The sequence below is a fragment of the Eucyclogobius newberryi genome, unplaced genomic scaffold (genome assembly GCF_026437365.1).
Source record: "Eucyclogobius newberryi isolate DKJ021-1_F unplaced genomic scaffold, fEucNew1.0.hap1 SCAF_14, whole genome shotgun sequence".
Lineage (NCBI taxonomy): Eukaryota > Metazoa > Chordata > Actinopteri > Gobiiformes > Gobiidae > Eucyclogobius > Eucyclogobius newberryi.
Window position 1 is genome coordinate 5975460 of NW_027315768.1, and position 20452 is coordinate 5995911.

General features: G+C 43.9%; 2 protein-coding genes across 2 annotated transcripts; both read right to left on the reverse strand.

The window, feature by feature from the left end:
• Window positions 1–2257: 2257 nt before the first annotated feature.
• LOC140359341 (sacsin-like) lies at window positions 2258–5044 on the reverse strand. The gene has a single exon (XM_072444222.1). It carries the CDS (start codon window positions 4769–4771, stop codon window positions 2357–2359), a length of 2415 nt encoding a protein of 804 aa, XP_072300323.1. The 5' UTR covers window positions 4772–5044; the 3' UTR covers window positions 2258–2356.
• On the reverse strand, window positions 4301–20130 carry LOC140359755 (sacsin-like). Its single transcript, XM_072444906.1, is given in 12 exon segments — window positions 4301–6430; window positions 6433–7293; window positions 7296–8890; window positions 8892–12059; window positions 12061–12665; window positions 12668–13158; window positions 13230–13318; window positions 13716–15144; window positions 17686–18521; window positions 18628–19088; window positions 19159–19983; window positions 20029–20130. Coding segments are annotated over 12 exon segments (11670 nt in total). The 3' UTR covers window positions 4301–5222.
• Between the last annotated feature and the right edge of the window lie 322 nt (window positions 20131–20452).

Sequence of the window (20452 nt, forward strand, 5' to 3'; positions counted from 1 at the left end):
TACAAATACACTTTTTCTGACGATAGAAATTAGAGAGAAATTGCGTCGCATTTTGCGATCCGATACCGCTTATTCTGAACCTTGTATACATATATACACACACACACACACACATTTATTTATTTTTTATCTAAAGAAAAGGAAGACGTGAAGAGGATAAAGTGGCTGGTTATAAACACTGTTTAATAAGTTTAATTACATTTTTTCTTCAATCAACAGTACAAGTTTACTGGCTTCAAAGTCATTTATCTGATTAACTGTTATTTATGTAACAAAAAAGAGGAATGATAATCGGCAATGACTCTCAAACTACATCAGAACAGTATAGTGTAAATAAGAACAGCTCAATCACATTTGGTCCCAAAGTTACTGTAGTAGCATTAGCATATATGACCCGCCACCCTTAAAACCGGCACAAGTCGGCCCGGACCAAACGGAGAAAAACAGAGTTTTAGCTTTTTTTCTCCCAATCAGTGATTTTCTCTTTTTTTTGCAGAATGTTCAAGTTGGAGTCATGAAGTAGCCACTGCACGTATCAGATAACTGTATTGGCAGCATTAAAAGCATACATTAAGCCGTGAAAGATCGCTAGTTTCCAGCCTTCTCTGTCGGACTTTTGGGGATGTTACTTGGACTGCAGCAGCAGGCTGTGTTATTGTAGTCAGCCAATGGGCTGCGAGCAGATGGCTAATTATGCAGCGGCAGGCACGCAAACAGACGTACTTCAGAGATGACAACTTCTACAAAAAAGCCCCAAACAAAGCGAAAGTCTGCCAGGACCACCTACATTATCGGAGGGAATGAAGTCTGCAGAAATACTTTCCAGTTCCTCATGGCGTAAGTAGTTTGTGTTTTCTATTCATGTTCGGAGTTGTTAGCAAGCTAGGTAGCCTGTTGTTGTTACCGGCCTCTGCGGCGTATTTTTCGGCGTTGTTCTGTATGTCTTGACCCGTGGGTTGTGTGGGTGTTTTATGATGTTAGTTTTCGTGATTTTTTTCACTTATTGGAGGCTACACCGAAGGCTACACCGGAGGCTACACCGGAGCCGGACGGAGCTAAGCTAAGCTAAGACGCTGCTTCAGGCTGTTTCTTTCTGTTAGCAACTAGGCTAGGCTAGCCCGTGGATTGTGTGGGTCGTGCGGGTTTGTGTTTTATGATTTTATTGTGACTTATTGCCGGCTTTTGCGTCCGGCTAGTCGGGGGCTACGCTGTAGCTCCAGGCTTTTGTTAGCTCTGGGCCCCGAATTGCTAAATCAAAAGTTAGCTAATCCCCTGGTGCTGAAACGAAAGTAAATATTTAAATTCAACTCAGACTTCTGGATGGTAGAGATGTGATTTGTTAACGTGAAAAAAACGTTCACATTGTGTTAAAAATATATATATATAATTGGTTAATGATGATGGTGTTTTATGAGAAATAGTTAGCCATTTTTAAAATGTCCTGTTATTTGCTTACAGCTTTGATGCCAAGAGACCAGGTGTGGTGGTGAAGCAGAACCTGTGGAATTTCAGCTACTACACATGTCCTGGTCCCACCTGGACTGAACATTGACAGGCCGAAATCAGACCAAAGACATCACATGCCCAGCGCCAAAGGTCACATCACAGAAGAGTGCACAGACGAATATGCAGAAGAGGATGCGGATCTGATCTCTGATTGGACTCTTGGATTAATACATTTTTGTATGTGCATATCACCACTTCCTATTGCACTACATAACTTTATACCTTATATTTCATTATGTACATATTATGCCGTTTAGTGCTCAGTGTTCAATGTTTTGTTGTTTGTGTTGCACTGAATCACCTGTGAATTCTGTTTATCGACAAATGGCCATAAACCCTATTCTGATTCTGATTCTTTGATTCTATTCAGGGCCTTTTGTAATCCAAGTATTTCCATTTTAATATAGTAACTTCTAATTCTGATTCAAGTCCAGTTCAAGTCCTAATGAGAATAACACTATATCAACCAATAACAACACTACTCTTGAGTCTTTAGTGACAGCTGTAGGGGGAGGTGCTGTCAGTGTGACAGGGGGAGGGCTTATCTCAATGAGATGCAAATGAGCCCCCCAGTGACTCTGGGCTCACTCAGGTGAAAATCTTTAGAGGCCGTTTTCTCTGTAAAAGTTTTTCAGAGGGGTTTACATTCAAATGACCACAACTTAACAACTCAAAATGTCTCTGGGGAGACTTGTGCCTGGTTTATCCATGGCTGGTCAGATATGTTTTCCAAAGAGTACCTAATGTAAATGTTTACAAAGTACGGATATGAACATAAGAACTTCTGCCGACACCATAATGTCCAGCACTAGTCAGACAAATGAATGACTCTTTGATTAATTGATATGATTCAGTGATTGACATATGCTTCCACTTGAGTCAGAATTTCCGATGCCTTGTCCAGTGCTTGTCTTTCATGGCTCGATCTGAACTGTCCATTAGGGATGTGTGGAAACGGGTGAAGGTCAGGATACTGGGTCTTTTTAGGGTCCACGCCCAGAGCAGTCAGATCCCCCACAAGCTGTGGCAGACTTCTGAGTCGGGGACTGTAGCAGAACACTTTTGAGGCCATGGCTGATATGGAGCTGCTGTTTGGCCGTTTCCCGTTGTTCCGATAAGAAGCGGCAATGAGGGCCTTTTCCACAACCTGGTGAACCTTGAAAAGACACCACTCGGTCGATCCCTTTTCAATGTCATTGTCGGCTGCGCTAAGATCACACTGCGCTTGTCTGCACCAGCGCTTTGCCTCCTCTTTGTTTGGCTGTGGAACATTGTCATTGTAAGTCCAGAAGTTGTAAGAACGTTGGCCAGTGTGAAATCTCTCCCGACTGGTTCTGTGATGTCTCGCCTCTTCGTCCCATTGATGGAAAAAGTCCCAGAAGTTGGTATGTCCTCTTGAATATGAAGAGGAGGAGGAGCTGGAGCCAGAGGATTTGGATTTGCCATTTGTTAGTTCATCAATTCTGTTCTGTAGATACTTGAAGGCCTCTGTGGCAATCACTGGACAGTCTGGGTTTTTATCTGGATGCCACCTCAGATACAGACGCTTGATGGCTTTGTTTCGTTCTTCAGTTGGAAGAGTCCAAACCTCATCCAAGCTTTTGTCGATTTCTTTCTTTGCCTCTTCAACAGATGCAGGTGAGGACCTTGTGTTTTGTTGGGAGGGTTGGGGGGTTGCACCTTCTACAAGCTGGAGCTCCCAACTAGTTGATGGTGTTGATTGCTTTTCACGTTTGAATTGGAACAAGTCAAGAAAACGGACCTCGATTGGCTCTTTCTCGCCAATGTCTATTTTGTATCTCTGTGTGAGTTGTGTAGTGTGCCCAGGAAGTTCTTCAACAATAATTGCATAGATGTATTTTGCATTAGTGTAGTAGCCAACATACTCCCCCTCCTCAAAGTTGTTTAGGAAGCTCATGTCCAAAGCATCGTGCCATTCTTCAGGGATCTCTGTTCCTGGTGCTGGTGGACAGAGGTGTAAACTTCCAGCTTTAACACTGTCATGAATTTTAAATTTTGCCAAAATTTTTCTCAGTGTTTTTAGATTTTCACACGTTATGATGGATGAAAAGGCCATTAAATTCGTTGCTCCCAGTATATTATCTAACAGACTGTTGATTTCCATTGCCAATGTTTGACAGACTTGATTTATGGCTGTGGGATCCATATCATTGTGCTGCAAGTAAAAAATGCAGCCTTGTTGATTTTTTTTGACATAAACCTCTGTTTCAGCAGCAGTATTTGGCAGCTGTTGTTTCTCCAGCCAAAGCTCTGTCTGTAGACTTTGACAGCAGACTATCTGTATTCTGCCAAATGTGGTGTTGTACATTTCCATGGCCTCTCCTTGTGTTATTTTGCCCTCAGACTCAGCTCGAATCAGACAGATTAGGCCATATTGAAATACCTCAGAGAAAAGATGTTGTTCAAAGAACAAACTAAACTCACAGTTTCTTTCACAGAGCTCCATTTGACTCTCCACTACTTTCTCCTCAGTGATTTGGGACAACATTTGTGGCTGAAGTCTCTGTGGCAGAAGTTTCACCAGCTTGTGAAGCTCATACATGTCTGGTTTCAAATGGCAAGTACTAAGATTCTCAAGTAATACAAACGGCTTTGGAAGAGCCTGTTCTAATCGTGAGGCTTCGAAAAGTGTATCATTGTAGTGAAGTTTGTGTGATTCCATTAATTTCCCATTTACACCAGGAAGATACAAAACTTCTATATTATCAAGGCATTGTTTCTGCTGTTTTACAAGGTTAAACAGCTGTTGGACAGCACGCTTCACAGTTCTCATTTGGTTTGCTTGTAGGCCAGGTTTATTACATGTCTCTCGATGTAGTACTGCCAAAACATTACAAAACTGTACTGCAGAGGGCTCCATCTTGACACCAATTTTTGTGAAAAAATCCTTGTAAACTGCCAGCTCTGAAGGGATTCTATACAAATACGGTCTGAAGTCATCGTCATTATCCAGAGAAAAACACACATCTTCTGTCCTTACAAGTGTCTTGTTTTTTTCAACCAACACAACAGGAAGTCCAGCCAGCGACTGACTTTGAATGGGCGCGGTCTGAAGGAAAGCGTAACAAGACTGAAACGCAGTGGCTCGGGTCCTGATTGTCTGCTCATTATGACAAGGTGCTAAACATATGTTTTTAATATTTTTAATAACATATTCTACAGGGGGATTTTCAAAAGCTCCTCCACTGGACAGCAGTTGTTTGACTTGTTTTGACATGTACACTGGTACATGTATGATTGACATTGAAGACCAGATAAGTTGTTGATGCTTTTCTTCTCCTTCAATCAAAGCTCCACTGATTGAAACAGCACTGCTCTCAGAGGTGAAAGGGGGGTGGTACTCACACAAGTCTTTTTTAATTTTGACTGGAAAAATGAACTTAACATTTGCTATTTTTTGTAGCAACTTGTTTTTGTTGGCTTTTGTTTCATCAGCAAACTTCAGGGCTTCTTTGAAAATGATAGAGGATTTTTTCTTTAGATCATCCAGTTGTCTTTTGTGTTTCACATCGTCCTCTACCTGATGTGCAAATGTTATTATGTCTTCTGCAGAAACAGTGTTCCTAAGTCCGAGCTCTTTGAGTAAGTCTTTTAACTCATACTTTCTGATGTTTTCTTCAGTCATCTCATCCCAAAATGTCTTAGGCACAAACCTTTCGTTTGGTAGCATCAACTTAAAGAGTTCAACATCATTGTCAACGAAATAGGATACCAATTGTAATTGGCCAAGAGAACTCCGAATCAGTTTCACATTTTGAAATGTAGAGATAATACTTTCCCTTGATTTGGAAAAGTTGTGTGCATGCTGTAATGAAAGCAAAAGTTTGACTCGAGTCTCGAGTCTGACGTTCTGTAAGTTTATGAACTGCCGGCAGAAGAAACAGAACAAAAAAGTCCAACTCAGAGATTGTTTGAATGTTCAGTGTTTGTGAGAGCTGCAAGTTTTCAGGGCTGTTTTTGAGGAAAATGGCAGAGGTCTCAGGCAGTCTGAACAAGTTTGGAAATCTTGTCATTTCATACATATTGAGGACATAAACATGTTTTGAACCATCAATCCTGACGCGCTCACAGTTTATAGTTTCAAACAAAGTCAAAGATTTGAACTTTCTTTGATAATCTTGCACGTCTTTGGCTTTAGAAACTCCAGAATTCAGGAAGCGCTGGAGTTCATTTAGTTCAATTGATGACAGCTGTGAAAATTCAAAAATGTTTTTGTAGGTAAGTTGATCCAAAACAGAACTACTATTGGTGACATCCAGCAGCTCTGATGAGGGATGAGAAAACACTCCTCGGTCCATATCAACAAAGAACAAACTATTAAGCCTCATGAAGCCAAGTTTAAACAGTGTCTTTGACAAATCTTTGTCAAAGGAAAACAAAACACTTGGCATTTCCCTCATCATTTGTAAGTAATTTTGACTGTTTTGTGGACAAACAACAGGCAAAATGCAGCATTCACTGTAGAGCTGCTTCACATCCCCTAAGGTCAGATCATCTGATGAAGTTCCAAGTTGACTAATAATAAATTTCCAGAGATTTTTCAACCACGCCAGGATTTCTGCACTTGGGATGTACAGTTTTTTGCTCTGATCAACTTTACATGTTATTATCTTACGTCTTATTAAGGGCTTCAGGTATTGTGCTGCATTAACAATTGTTAACATCTTGACAAAGCCGAATCTTTCAAGAGTGGGAATATACTCTTTGTTTATCTGATAATCTGCAAACTGGTCTTCATAGCCAGTAAACAACTGGTCATAAAATGAAGCAAATTTGGGAGAGTTCAGGTCAAATGTTCTCAGAACCTTGTCTTTTGTTAGAAGCAGTGGAAGTTCATGGATAACACCAGGGTCAACTTTAGTGTCTTTTCCTTCGACGTCTAGATCTTTAAGGCAGAAACTCCACATCTTTTGTCATCTTTGAGTAGAGTCTGTGATACAGGGAGAGGCAGCGGCTTTTCGGTCTGTGCCGGATCATTGAGGGGCTTAGCTCTCAGGAATGTCTGCACAGTTGAAGGAGTCACATTGTCCAATACAAATCCAGCTGCTTTGAAACTACTCCACACTTTTCGCATGCTCAAAGGCACCAGCCTCATTCCAACATCTTCCAAATTGTTGTGGAATTGTTCACTCACGTCATGAGGAAGGTAAGGTTTTTTAGTCGGGTCTGCTTCTGTAATGTTACTCCAATCAAAAGTATAAACTTTCATTTGTCTACTCTGCTTGTCCCCTGTTGGTGTTGAACCTTTGAACACAGGAATCAAAGCCAGACCTCTTTGTTGAATTGACTTGTACACTTCATGTACCATCTCATGCCAGTCCGGGGGAACATTTTTGGTGGCTATTGGGAAAAAGCTCAAGTAAAATTCTTTGAGAAATTGTTCAGCTTTTGTTTTATAGTCCTGCTTGACAGGGAGTTTACCATGCAGGTAATCAAGGAGGTCAGCGTACAGAGGAGCTATGATGCTCTTTTTCAAATATTCATTCCATTTTATTTTATCACTCTGGCCATCTTCTTTCCACAAGTTTCTTCGAGAAGAATCCACCTCAAAGTTGGTATTGACATGAACAGGCAGTCCAGTGTGGCCTGGCAAAGGAAGTGAACAAAAAGCTTCACCTATAAAAGGGGTCGAGCTTTTTGGTTCATTCTCTGAGTTCAAACGTGCTGCTACTGTGGCTTGAGCTAGTTTGCCCGTAGCAATGTTTTGTTTGTCATATGCGTTTTTGACAAACCTCTCTGCAACTATCCATTTAGAGGTTTTTTTTGGGATGTTGAAATAACTGTCCCATAGACCACCTTCTGATCAACTGGTACTTCAGATATGAGTGCATGTTGTTTACGCTCATCGAATGCTTCTTTTCCTTGGATGCTTGACTCAGTTATGGTTTTCTCTACTGCATAAATCTGTTGAAGCTCCCCGGATTTGTCAATTTTATAGAAATGTATTTTGTGGATTGACTTCAGAAAAAGTACAAGTCCTTCAGGTTCCTCAGACAGAGCAGAGCACAGTTCTTGCATATCATTCTCCGTCACACTCTCATGGGATATTTTGGAACCGTTTGCCATGGCATCTGTTCTTAAAGGCAACCTGAACATTGTGCCTTCTTTCAGAGGAAATTTATTGGGAAGGAAAGTTTTGTAGACATCCTTGTACATCTCTTTAAAAGTGTCAGCGAGATTATAACCAATGCCAGCAGGTGAAACATCTGAAGTACTCTCAATGTAATTTTGGTTGGGATCAGATATGCAAAGAAGCTTATCCCCAGTGAGGATGGAGGGGCAGTCAGTCAGATGGTAAACAGAGTTAAATCCAAGTCCGTATTTCCCAGTCTTTCCTGGAGAGTTGTGCTTCCCACCCTCTCCCAGCTGCTGAATTCCGTTTAAATCTGCATCAGAAAAGACTATATTGTTGAACACACACAGAGCTGGGCCTTGCAGATCATTCCATTTCTCCCCAAAGATCTTTGTACGGCTATGTTGCCTTTTGTCCCAAACAAAATAAATTTCTGTTGCCTCTGCATCATCAGCATTTTGGATAAGTTCTTTAAGAATGTCCTTCTTTGCAGGATAGGCTGAGAGGATATTTCTGATTCGAACTGTTAGTTGTTCTTGCTGCTCAAACTGAAAGGCAAACGGTGACATGTTCTCAACAACATGACTCATCAATGTGTGGTGCCTGGTTGTTTTGATGCTTAAGTGGATTGCCATTACTCGTGAGATTTTTTCATGACAAAAGGTGACTCCGTTTGTAACTGGCATCCATGGACTGTCATTATAGAACAAGGTTTGTGCAGGTTGTAAAATGCCCTTTTTATTTGGCATCAGACAGTTCTCCACTTTCTCCTCAATTTCATGAATTCCTCTGCTCAAAATGGTGAGGCAAATTGACAAATCATCTTTTGGTAATGGTTTATTTCCATGTCTAGTTTTGATACTCTTCAGGGCGTTCACGCATTGGCTAATAGTAAACTCTCTTTTCACACCAACCATGTTCCAGAGTGTTCTAAAATGTGTTAAATGATCTGGAAGTGCATAAAGATAGGGTCTGGCTTCAAACTGTGCCATTTCAGCCACACAGTTGATGTCCACAAATCGATCACCAACAAGGATGAAAGTAAATGATTTTGCACTCTCCAAAATGACATTTCTTGCGTCTTCGTTTGAATCATACAAATGGTGATCTAGAAAATTGTAGCACTCACTGGCCATTTTGTGCAGCACTGATTTGTCCAAAGACTGGCACTGTGAATTTGCTTCTTTTAACTGTTCAAGCACCATTTCAGGGACTGGGTTTTTGTTTACACCCAACATCTGCAGAACTGGATCAGATAGAAGTATTTCAAGAGCAGAAAGTTGCAAAACTAACAAGAAGAGCACATTTGTAGGCAAAAACATCAGCCGGCCTTTGCAACAGCACCTCTCTTTCCATTGTTGCATCCCCAGGTGTAAATGCTGGCAGAAATGGAGTGAGTCTCAAAGAATCCCAGAATGGATCGGCATCATTGTTCAAGTGATGCTTCAGAAGGTCCAGGAGACATTTTATGTGTTCAAGAGCCTTGTTTTTGTCTTTGACCCAAACTCTACTGATTGCTTCTGCTTTCTTGGTAATGTCTTCTAAAAAAAGCTTGTCACTTGCCATTCCAAGCATCTGAAGGCGTAAAACATTTTCAGGTGAACAGAAGTCATTTATGGTCCCTTCAAGTGTGCGCCCTTCCTCACGCTCAAACAAGCAGGCCACTTTTCCATTCGGGTTGATAAGGTTCTGAATATACTGCAGCTGTCCACTGGTAGTAGGAATGCATGCATGTGCAACCAAGAGTGAGTCAATCTCTTTCACGTTAAGGTGAATGGCATGTAGCATCAATGTATCTCTCCATTTAGGATCCATTTGGCCCAGATTTGTAAAGACTGCTTCTTTGTAAAACCTCACCCAATTCCAAGTCTTGTCTTGTAGGACCTTTTCAAGGCCAGCCTGTCTAAAACTAGTCCTTATCCAGCTTGGCAGTGAAACTGCACGACAGGATTTAACATATTTTTGACAAACCTGCATTGCAAGTGGGAAAATGTTCAGATCTTCTTCTATGTTTTCGTGGAAAATGATGGTATTTTCCAAAGAGAACCAATGCTCACCATCACTGAAGAGCTTTGGAGTATTACCAGTTTGGGCCAGAGTAGAATAGAAAGCATCAACAAGTGGCCTAAAATTCTCACTCACACACTCTCTTCGTGGCCAGAAAGTGTAGTAGCAGTACCTGTCCAGTTGCTTATTTTGTGACATGTTCTTCAGAGCCATTAGTGCAGTGATGAAGGCCGAGACTATTGGGTCCTGCAGCAAAGACTTGTTCCACTCATGTTTAACTCCTCTGTCCCAAAGCGCTTTCCTGTTGCTGGTCACTGCAAATGTTCCATTAACATTGAACGGTAGTCCTGTGTCAATGGAAAGAGGAAGGAAGCAAAAGGACTTCCCAGCAAGGTTTGTCTGTGATGCTTCAAATGTTTTAGCTTCATGGTTAAATTGCAAAGGCAGAGCAACACCACCAACTGGTAATGAGAATGCAACTTTTTTGTTGTTCCCCATGGCCAGTTTTAATGACTCATTTGCTCCAAAGGAACTGCAGAGAAGCCAGCACTGGACTTGTGTTTCCCCTGATTGCTGACACGTTATCTCGACAATGTCCACTTTGCTGCAGTCGATGACCTCTTTATATTTCCTGCTAAGTTGCTTTAACTTGTTCTCAGCATGCTCTTGCATCAACGCAGGAGCTTTTTCTGGAATGTCCATGCGACACAGAGTGGTCTTGGAGACTGTGAAAATATCTACAGTGTCTTCCTTTGTCAGTGGAGTTGAAGCAGAACTTGGGGCAGTTTGAAGCGACACAGTGTTGATATTTTTAAGAAAGAGTAGGTGTGATTGTGAGTCTCTAGTGAATTGTTTTTCGAAAGCCAAAATATCTTGATTGCTGTAAACTTTAGAGCTTATCTCTGATGAAAGTGATTCCTCTTCAGTTCTGAAGGGTAATTTAATCAGGGTGCCAGGATAGTGTTTAGGATTTTGACCAGAGAAACTACAATTAAACACTCCATCATAAGGCGCAAACTGACCAGGAAACCAGTGAAAATGCTGCTGGGATAGCTCCAGCTTGATGCCAGGATTTGATTTGTGCTTGATGCGTTTTTTAAGATGGGTAATATTTGGATCAAGTATGAGAAGAGTGTTACCACTGAGGATGGAGGGAACATCTGTGACATGATATACAGTGTTGAATCCAAGTCCAAACATACCAATCTTTTCCACCATGTTCTCCTTTGATGCAGAGCCTACTTTCACTATATTATTCCAGTCATTCAGAGAGAACTGCTCATTGTTGAATGCCCACACGCATGGTCCCTGGCACAGCTTCATGTCTGGGTCAATGAGACTTTCAGGGTCATCTTTATGAACTCTGAAGTCCAATAAGAATTGACATGTTTGTGCCCCAGCATCCTCTGCATTTTGAATGATCTCTTTGAAAATATCACTTTCTTCATCATATTCTTTTAGAATGTTTTTGATTTGTGTCGTTATTGGTTCCGTTTGTCCACATTGTTCAATTCCCAGTGACTTTGGATCCAGAATACAAGTACTCAGGAGTTGAATACCTAACCACTCTGCTGTTGCTATGGACATCTCCTCATGTACAACATGCATTTCTTCCTGGCTGCACTCAAGTTCTTTCAAGCCATTTTTGCTCAAATCACAGAAAACAGTCATTGACTTTGGTTTAAGTGTATATTGTCCATGTTGTACAATGACTGGCACAAGGACATCATCTGGAACTTCTTTCTTCTCTCTCCACAGCCAGTTCAGAATGTCAATAGATACTTTCACCTCAGATGATGTTGCAACTTTCACTTCTCTACCTTCAATGGTTTGCTTAATTGTATTAAGTAACTCAATGATTTCTTTGTCTGTCAGCTCTTTGCGGAGTCCAAACTCTTGGAACAAACTTTTGTATGGACAAAATTCATCCGGAATTTTACCAATTTGAGAGCTCAGGTCTAGATTATGGGGAAAGTTTAGAACCAATTCCTTGGGAGCCACAAATTGGTTATGATTCCAAAGCCATTTTTTGTCTTTACTGATTATTTGAGCAAATTCGGGAATGGACTTCTCCATGTGTCCATAAATGCTTTGCAGCTTTCTCTTAAAATCCACATTTGTGTCAGGACGATCCAATTTCTTTGCTTTGGATATGAGGACTGACAGATTTGCCACTACTTTTTCTGGTGGTGGTTGTTGTTTGAGGACAAGTTTGCTGCAGATGTTCTCACTGAGCATTCCCTCCAGAGGCATCACATACCCAACTATGTCTTCATACATGCTGTGTCTCATGTCTTCTGGACAAGAGAAATCCTTTTGTTTGTCATTATTTGGTTTTGTCACTGGCACCTATTTAACCCTTTTCAGTTGCTTAATCTGGTCAAAGGAAAAGCTCTCTAATAAATCATTGGCATCCAAGATTTTCAGAAGCACCTGGGCTTTTTTCAACAAGTGTGGCAGCATGCAGCAAGTGCTCAGGTGACACGTCATCTTCTTTATGAATTAATCCAAGATTGATCAAACTTGCAAGCATCTGTTGAGTCTTTGTGTGCATCCCTGGTGGGAAGTAAGCATCTTCAAAGAGAACTTTAAAAGAATTAACACTGGGGTCATACAGGTCAGACGGTTTCTTCAACTTTCTGTTAATTTCAATGAAGGACAGACGTGTGCATCTTTCTTTTAAGTTTGGATTATGATAGAAAAGGATGTTTCCGTGGTCTAAGATCCATGACATGATTTTCTCAGTATCTGTTTTACTGCATGCTCCATTTTCCACACTGTCAATCAGAAGACTGGCTGCTTGAGCTGTCTTCAAGAGGCTGATCTTGAGTAGCTGAAGAAGTCTGCGATCTGCCTCAGTTGCACACTTCACCACTGTGTTAGGCATCGGCAAATCTACAGGTATTGTGAGCTTGGATATAAACAGCACAGCCTGTTTGGACTGAGCAGCAGTGTACTCTCCTGTCATGGTTTGGAACAAAGGCAACTGTAAAAGTAGTTCTTTTCCACAGCTTGAGAGAACATCAAGTCGAGAGAAGTAATCTTTCAGCTCCTCTAAAGCTTTTTAGGAACAGACCTCAGCTCTTTGATGACTTGCTGGGATTGTAAATTCAGAAACACTTGCAGAACATGTTGTGGGGATGGACTCAGGACATAGGAGTCAAGGTCCTCATGCTTCAGCCAATTCTTTTCTTTCACCACTGTGCCTCCAACTTTGACAACCAGCTGAGAGATATTATCTGGTAAGGCCACCTGCTTACTCTTGTCAAAAATCAAAGTTGGGTTGCATTGTATTTTAGCAAGTGTTACTTGTAGGCTACTGGACACAGAGTTTACTGGTATCAAGGGTACTCCAGTAAAACCACTCAGCTCCTTAAAATGACTGTTGAGAAATATCCAGAATTCTCGTAACCAATTCAGTGGTGGATGTTGACCACTGCTCGAATCCCATGAAACAAGCATATTATCTGTCTTCTTCCACTCTTCAGGTAAATGGTTTCTAGTGTACCTCAACACCTCGTGTGCATCAATGTCAGTGACCATGTACAGACCTGTAAAAAGTTCAAGTTAAAATTAACCTTGAATAGAGATTCCAAACGTGTGTTAAAAAATGTATTCTTACTCTTCCCTGCCAGTTGTCTCAGGTGGTGAACACATTCTTGACTGAGGCCCTCTGGTATGAAGAGGCTTTGACAAAATGGAAGCAAGGTTCTACACAAATAAAACAGTTTGTTAAAAATAAATTGTGAAAAGGTGAAACAAAATAGCTTCTTTTATATGGCAGTGGCTGCCAGGCCTACTAAACTGAACTAACACTTACAGACCAGTTAAGATCAGTTTTTCATTTTGATTTTTTGAAAGGTGGTGGACAGGTCAAAATAGCAAAACAACTGCTCCATGACTAAGCAAAGAACCACATTTTGTTAGCTGTGCTTTCCATAGTTCAGCCACTCAGAATGTTGAGTCATTTTTTGAATGTAAAGTGCATAACTTCTATACATAATATACTATGATATTATCTACCTACCACTCCAAACCATTTATTAATAAAATATAATGTATTCATACATTTAAAATATCTCCCCAAAATGGCAACTGAATGAAATACCTTGGAAATTCCTGGCTGTCGATTAGCGCAGTGTCCTCTTCTCTGCTGGTGAAGGATTTGAATGAGCCGTCGCTGAGGGGGAGCAGTTGAAGACCATGGAGGTCTTTGTACTGTCCATCACTCAAGACAAACTCCAATATAGTCCGTCTGTCTATGTCAGAGATGTCCTGAACACCAGAGCTGTGAAGAACATCCCTCAGGAAGGCTGGAGTCACATGGGTTAGAGTGCTAAAATGTGGGAAAGTTGCTTTCAAAGCTCCTGCAACACTGTCTGATAAAGTCACCAGGTTCTTATTCCTGGACACTAGAACTTTCTTTATGGCGGCCAGTGTGTCTGATGGTGTTTGGTCATTACATGGAAAAACAGCTTCAGACAGTGTAACAAACTGTTTTTCATCTTTGGCTAGAGACAGAACTTCAATATTGCGATCAAACAACTGACGGAGGACATTTCGGGCCACCTCATTCCATTTCTGTTTGTGTTGCACTTGGGATAGATCAGGCCAGAGATTGTAGCTGGAATTCACTGGAAGGACGTCGTCTTTGACAAGAGCGATAGCGTCTTGAATGATTGTGAGGTACGTTTCTGGAAGCACTTCCTTGATGAGCAGTTCATTCCAGACGGCATGTTCATCTTTCATCTGGTCTTCTTCTAACCACTTGATGTGTCGCCTGTTGTCTGTGAGGCCAAAGTATGCATTGACATAAACCGGGAGCCCCGTCTTGTTTGGCTCGTTGTTTGGGAGAGGGAGGAAGCAGCAGAGTCTACTTTTGCTACAGTCGGTGTTATTGTCGCAAGGGAACGCCAAGTCAACTCGAGGAACAAACTTGAGCTTCTCTGCGAGGTAATCAAGCCTTTCCACGAGGCCTTTTTTCAGAGTGCAAGATGTGACGAGCCACTTGGTTTCTTTGAGCTTGTCCGATGTAAGAGTAATGCTCTTGATTGTTGTGTATCCTTCAGTGGCCCCCTCAAATGACTCTAAATTGTACTCTTGTGAGGATGTGGATTTCACTTCTAGCCTAGTAGTGACAGAACCTTCATCATCAATGTGTATGAGAGAAACGGACGAGACATTTTTGAGGAAGAGAAGGCTCAGATCAGCATCAGCAATGAAACTGCCAAAAAGCTCCACAACTCTCTCATAACTGTAAAGATTGTCGGATATTTCTGATTTCTCCGTTCGCAGGGGGAATCTGAAAAGGGTGCCATTGAAGTTCTGATCTTCCAGGATGATTCTGTCCCACTCTTTTCCACTTAGAAGTGACACAATGTCTCGGAAAGGTTGGAACTGGTCATGCATATCTGAAAGTTCTTGTCGGTCGGCTTCTTCATCCAAAGACCATAGGAAACCACCAGTTTTGGGGCCAAATATTTTCTCCTGAGGGTCCATCATACCCAGGTGACGCGCACTGAATATACTTGTCAAATCTGTAAAAAAAACCCATCAGTAATTAGATCAGTAATGATACGCTACAAGGTAATCAGGGCGTTTTAGGAGAAATAATATCGGTTCAATACAATAACTAAGCACATTAAGTAAACCACCCCAGTATACAAACTGTACCATGAGGCGAGTGAGTTAGTGTTACGTTTGTTTCACCTTGCTTCGCACATAAAAAAGGACTTTACTTTGCCATGTGCTTTACTCCTTTCGGACACAGCGAGGCTACAAAGGCTGTGGTCCAGAGGCGGTGCAGGGCTCCTCCAGTGGCTCGAATATGCAACTGTCAACTGTCTGGTCAAGTCAAGAAATGCATTTGTATTTATGAAAGTGTGAAAGACTGAAAACCTTTAGCGATATTCAAGAAACAAGACGAGAGTTAAGTATGTAACTAAGGTTCTATGAATTCCGGATGACCGCCAGAGGACGGTGCTTACTACCTGGATATCTACATGTGCGCAGCACATAGGTCGAGATTAATACCAACAAAGTCAACTGGTGGACGTGACATGGGTGACATCAGAACCAGCCCATATATATACCTGACGCACCCAGCGCTCTTTTCTTTCGAAATGCACTCACAAAAACTCTGAGTGACAGGAAACTCTGGCGGTCATCCGGAATTCATAGAACCTTAGTTACATTCGTAACTCTCGTTCTATTTCATTCCTCCTGACCGCCAGAGGACGGTGCTTAGCACCTGGATGACTCATACCAACAAGGTCACGAAGAGTCTGCTCTTACCAGGATTAGTTGCCGATTGCAGAAGCGGACAACACCACTGGAGCCACTGGATGAGGAGCCGCCACATTCACTCTGTAGAAGCGGGCGAAGGTACAGGAGGAAGCCCACATAGCTGCAGCACAGATGTCATTCAGTGGGACACCCTTCAGCGCGGCCCAAGAGGTGGACACTCCTCTGGTAGAATGGCAAGTAACTTTGGGAGGCTGAAGAGCCCTAGATCGATACGTCTGAAGGATGGCGTCCACAACCCAATGTGAAAGCCTCTGTTTGGAGACAGCAGAGCCTTTTTTGTGACCCCCATAACAAACAAACAAACAAACAGGGCATCCGTCTTGCGAAGCCCAGCAGTCACATTAATATAATACCGCAGCATACGGACAGGACACAAAGGACTAACATCAGAGTCCCCAAGTTCAGACTCTGGAGCATAAACAGCCAGCGAAAGTGGCTGATTAACGTGAAAAGCAGAGACTCTCTTTGGTAAAAAAAGATGGGTTAGGCCACAAGGTAACACCAGACATATCCGAATTCCAGCGAATGCAATTGTCAGCGATTGACAAAGCATGGAGCTCCCCAATACGCTTTGCAGAGGAGATTTCAAGCAGAAACGCTGCCTTCACTGACACCCATCTCTCAACTGAGCCCCATCCAATGGCTCAAACGGTGGGGAACACAATCCTTCTAGGACTAATGGAAGATCCCAAGAAGGCACTCGAGTAAGCCTTGGAGGCCGCAGGCGAAGGGCACCCTTTAAAAACCGGCATACTAAGGAATGCGACCCCACTGAACGACCATCAATCAAGGAATGGCGGGCTGAAATGGCCGCAACATAAACCTTAATAGTCGAAACCAAAAGATTTTTTTATCAAATAACGTCTGAAGGTAGTTTAGTAGTACTGGGACAGAGCAGTGCACTGGGTCCACATCACGAGTCCCACACCAACTAACAAACAGTTTCCATCTGTTCTCATACAGCGCTCTTGTCGAGGCAGCACGAGCGTTCAGGATTGTTTGGATAACTGCCTGGTCACAAGAAGTCAACACAGAGTCCGGCCCTTCAATGGCCACAGGTACAGGTGAAGGCGCTCTGGGTGAGGATGCCATATGCTCCCTCCCAGCTGTGACAGGAGATCCTTCCTCTGAGGGAGAGGCCACGGTTTCCCATTGAGAAGTTGGAGAAGCACGGGAAACCATATCCTCCCTGGCCAATACGGAGCAACTAATAACACTCTGTGATTGCTCCTGGCTATCCTGTGTAGCGTTAGCAACAGGAGTGGAAAGGGAGGGAATGCATACAGGAGGCATTCCGGCCACGGGTGTGCCAGTGCATCTTGCCCCAGTGGACTGTCTGGTTCTGTGAGGGAAAACCACAGTTGACAATGTGTTGTCGCGCTCGAGGCAAATAGATCTACCTCTGCCATGCTGTACATCCCCCAGATTTCCTGCACCACCATCGGGTTCAACCTTCACTCTCCCGGTTGTGGTTTCTGCCCCGAGAGAAAATCTGCAGTGCAATTCTGCACGCCTGGCAGATGAACTGCCCTGACACTCTGCAAATGGGGCAGCGCCCACAGGTGGAACTTCCGTGCCTCCACTAGTGAATGAACAGATCTTGTGCCCCCTTGATGATTTATGTGGTAAACTGTTGGCGTGTTGTCTGTCCGAACAAGAACATGTCTCCCCCTGAGGGCAGGAAGGAAGAGCATGAGTGCCAAGCGAACAGCTCGCAGTTCCAGCACGTTTATGTGTTGGAGCCTCTCTCGAGGATTCCAAACACCTCTGACCATCCTGTGGTTCCAGACAGCCCCCCAGCCTGTAAGTGAGGCGTCTGTGACTACTACCTCTCGACGACACGGGAGAGCCCAGAGGAACGCCACTGCAAAGGAACTCTCTGTTTCCCCAAGGCCGGAGATGCTGAAGACACAGAGTGGAGAGCTGCACAGATCTGTGCTGGTGCAGCTGTGGATATAGGCCCAGATTGTTGAGCCAAATCTGTAAGGGGCGCAAGTACAGAAGCTCCAGAGGTATCAATGTTGACACGGACGTAAGCTTGCCCATCAACTGAAGAAGCAGACCGAATGACACTCTCTGGTTCCGCTGAACACGAGAAACGAGATTGAGCACATCTGTCACTCTTTGAGGGGACGGAAAAGCCTTCATGGTCACAGATTCGATGGCAATGCCAATGAAGATTACCTTTTGGCTGGGAATCAATGAGCTCTTTGCAATGTTCACTGAAAGCCCCAATTGTGACACATGGTCCAGTAGAATGGAAGTGTCTCCGAGTGCTTGTTCCCGACTCCGAGCACACACAAGCCAGTCGTCCAAGTACGGCAGAATTCTCATTCCGCGGGCTTGAAGGGGCGCAAGAACTTCCGCCACACACCTGGTGAATGTACGGGGCGCCAGAGAGAGCCCGAAGGGGAGCACTCTGAACTGGTACGCTTGATCTTCGAAAGCAAAGCGAAGAAACGGTCTGTGGTGTGGTGCCACAGGTACATGGAAATAAGCGTCCTTTAAGACATAACTTGTGAACCAATCCCCTTCCCTGACTGACTGCAGGACATCCGTGGTACGGAGCATGTGAAAACGTAGCACCTTGACATAATGATTTAGGCGCCTGAGATCGAGAATCGGACGAAAACCTCCATCCTTTTTTGGAACTAGAAAATAGATTGAATAGAACCCCTTAAACTGTTCTGAACTCTGAACAACTTCTATGGCACCTTTCCGCAAAAGTTCTTGAATCTCCTGTCGGAGGGCCATGGACCTCACTGGGTCGGAAACAATGGTTCTTTTTACCCCCTCGAACTTTGGGGGACGCCGTCTGAACTCGACGGATTTCGGAAAAACTGCTGGGGGCCAGATGTAGAGTGTCAAACTCTACTATTGTGGCCGCCTTGAGGCCTGGGGGGGCGGTCCCGGCGAACCTGGCGGTCATTTCTTGGGGCCCTGCCCCTTGGTGGCCGAAACGTGGGCTGGAGAGAGGGTCGACTGGCCTGACCGTGGCCATCAAAAACACGTCCAGTTCCTGGTAAGGTTGAGACTCTTGCCGCTGGGCGAAAAGAGCTGGCACCTCTGGGCTGGGGTCTGGGGCCACGATGCAGTTCAGCAAAGTGTCTGCGAGATTTATTTGCCTCAACAGCCCGCTCCAAGGTCTGCTGGGCAGCGGGTCCAAACACATGACCTGGCACAATGGGTAAAGTGCGAAGTGTACCCCTGCAAGACTCTGACAGGGGGGACTGGGCTAGCCACACCTGGCGTCTAGCAATGGTCAGAGTGGACATCAGCCTTCCAAGCTCTCTCGACATGTAAGCAAACGCCTGAAGTGAAGCATCACTCAGGCTCTGCGTAGCGTTGTCAACTCCAGCCTCTTTCAGAGACTGTGAAAGGGCAATGGCTAGATGAGAAAGGGAGTTACCCAAGCGACCAATCCGAGCCGCCGCATCATAACTTTTAGTAATGAGGTCATCCGTAACTCTGCACTGAGGACGTGGGCAACGGGCTTCCGGTCGAGCAGCATCCACAGGCGCTACAACCAGGCCCGCAATAGTGCCATCAACGGAGGGCATCCGATCCAATCCGTACTTAGCTGCATCTTGCATAGCACTCAAACTCCTGCATTCCCTTGGGAAATGAGTAAACGACTTGGGATCTGCCCAACATCGTTGGAGCTCCTCAATGTATGGCAAAGAGGCCGGAACGCTGAATACAGGCTTCTGGGAGACTTTAAAAAAGGCAAATGTAGGGACAGCCGTCAAAGGTGTATCTACTCCAAGTCTCGATAAGGCCAACTGAATAGCCTCGTGAACAGAGGAAAACTCTGTCTCTGTCTCCAAGGGCTCCAGGTCTGAGGAGCGGGAGCTCACAACAGAGGGGTTAGGAGAGTGACAGCCTTCTACCCGAGCCCCCAGAAAATCTGCACCATCTGCTCTGAACAAAGTATCTGAAGCAGCAATGGATATAGCGTCCTCCTGAGGGTGATCAGCACTGGAGTCTGTCTGGTCTTCCTCATCATCCAGAATGGGGCTAGGCACAGTGGGAGGACCACTAGGTTTTAGACTGAGGAGCAAAGACTTAATCTGAGCAAATTCAGAAGCTTAAGTGTCCAGTTTGGCAGACAACACCTGATCAGGATGACTTTTCTTGGCCTCAGGGGCCTCCATGCGGGGACGCTTGCGGCGTTTATGGTCCTTAACAGGACTAGAGGCAAGAGTCAGTTTGGGCATAGTACTCTCAACCGCTATCAATCTAGCGGTCCTGTCTGCCAGTGGAATGGAGATACAATTGAAACAGGCATCTTCTGTGAGAGCCTGTTTCAGATGTCCAATCCCCAGACAATGTGGACATAGGGTATGGCCATCTTCTGGGCTTAGAGGAGCCAAGCAACTGTTGCAACCATGCAACAGGGATGACATCATCTTGTGAGCTTTCCGGAGCGAATAACACTCACAAGTCACTGGCTCATGTACCGCGCTTAATTAGAAGGCGCGGGTGAACACGCACAGGCTACGTCGCCACAAACTGAGGCAGAAGCAACGGGCTAGCGAG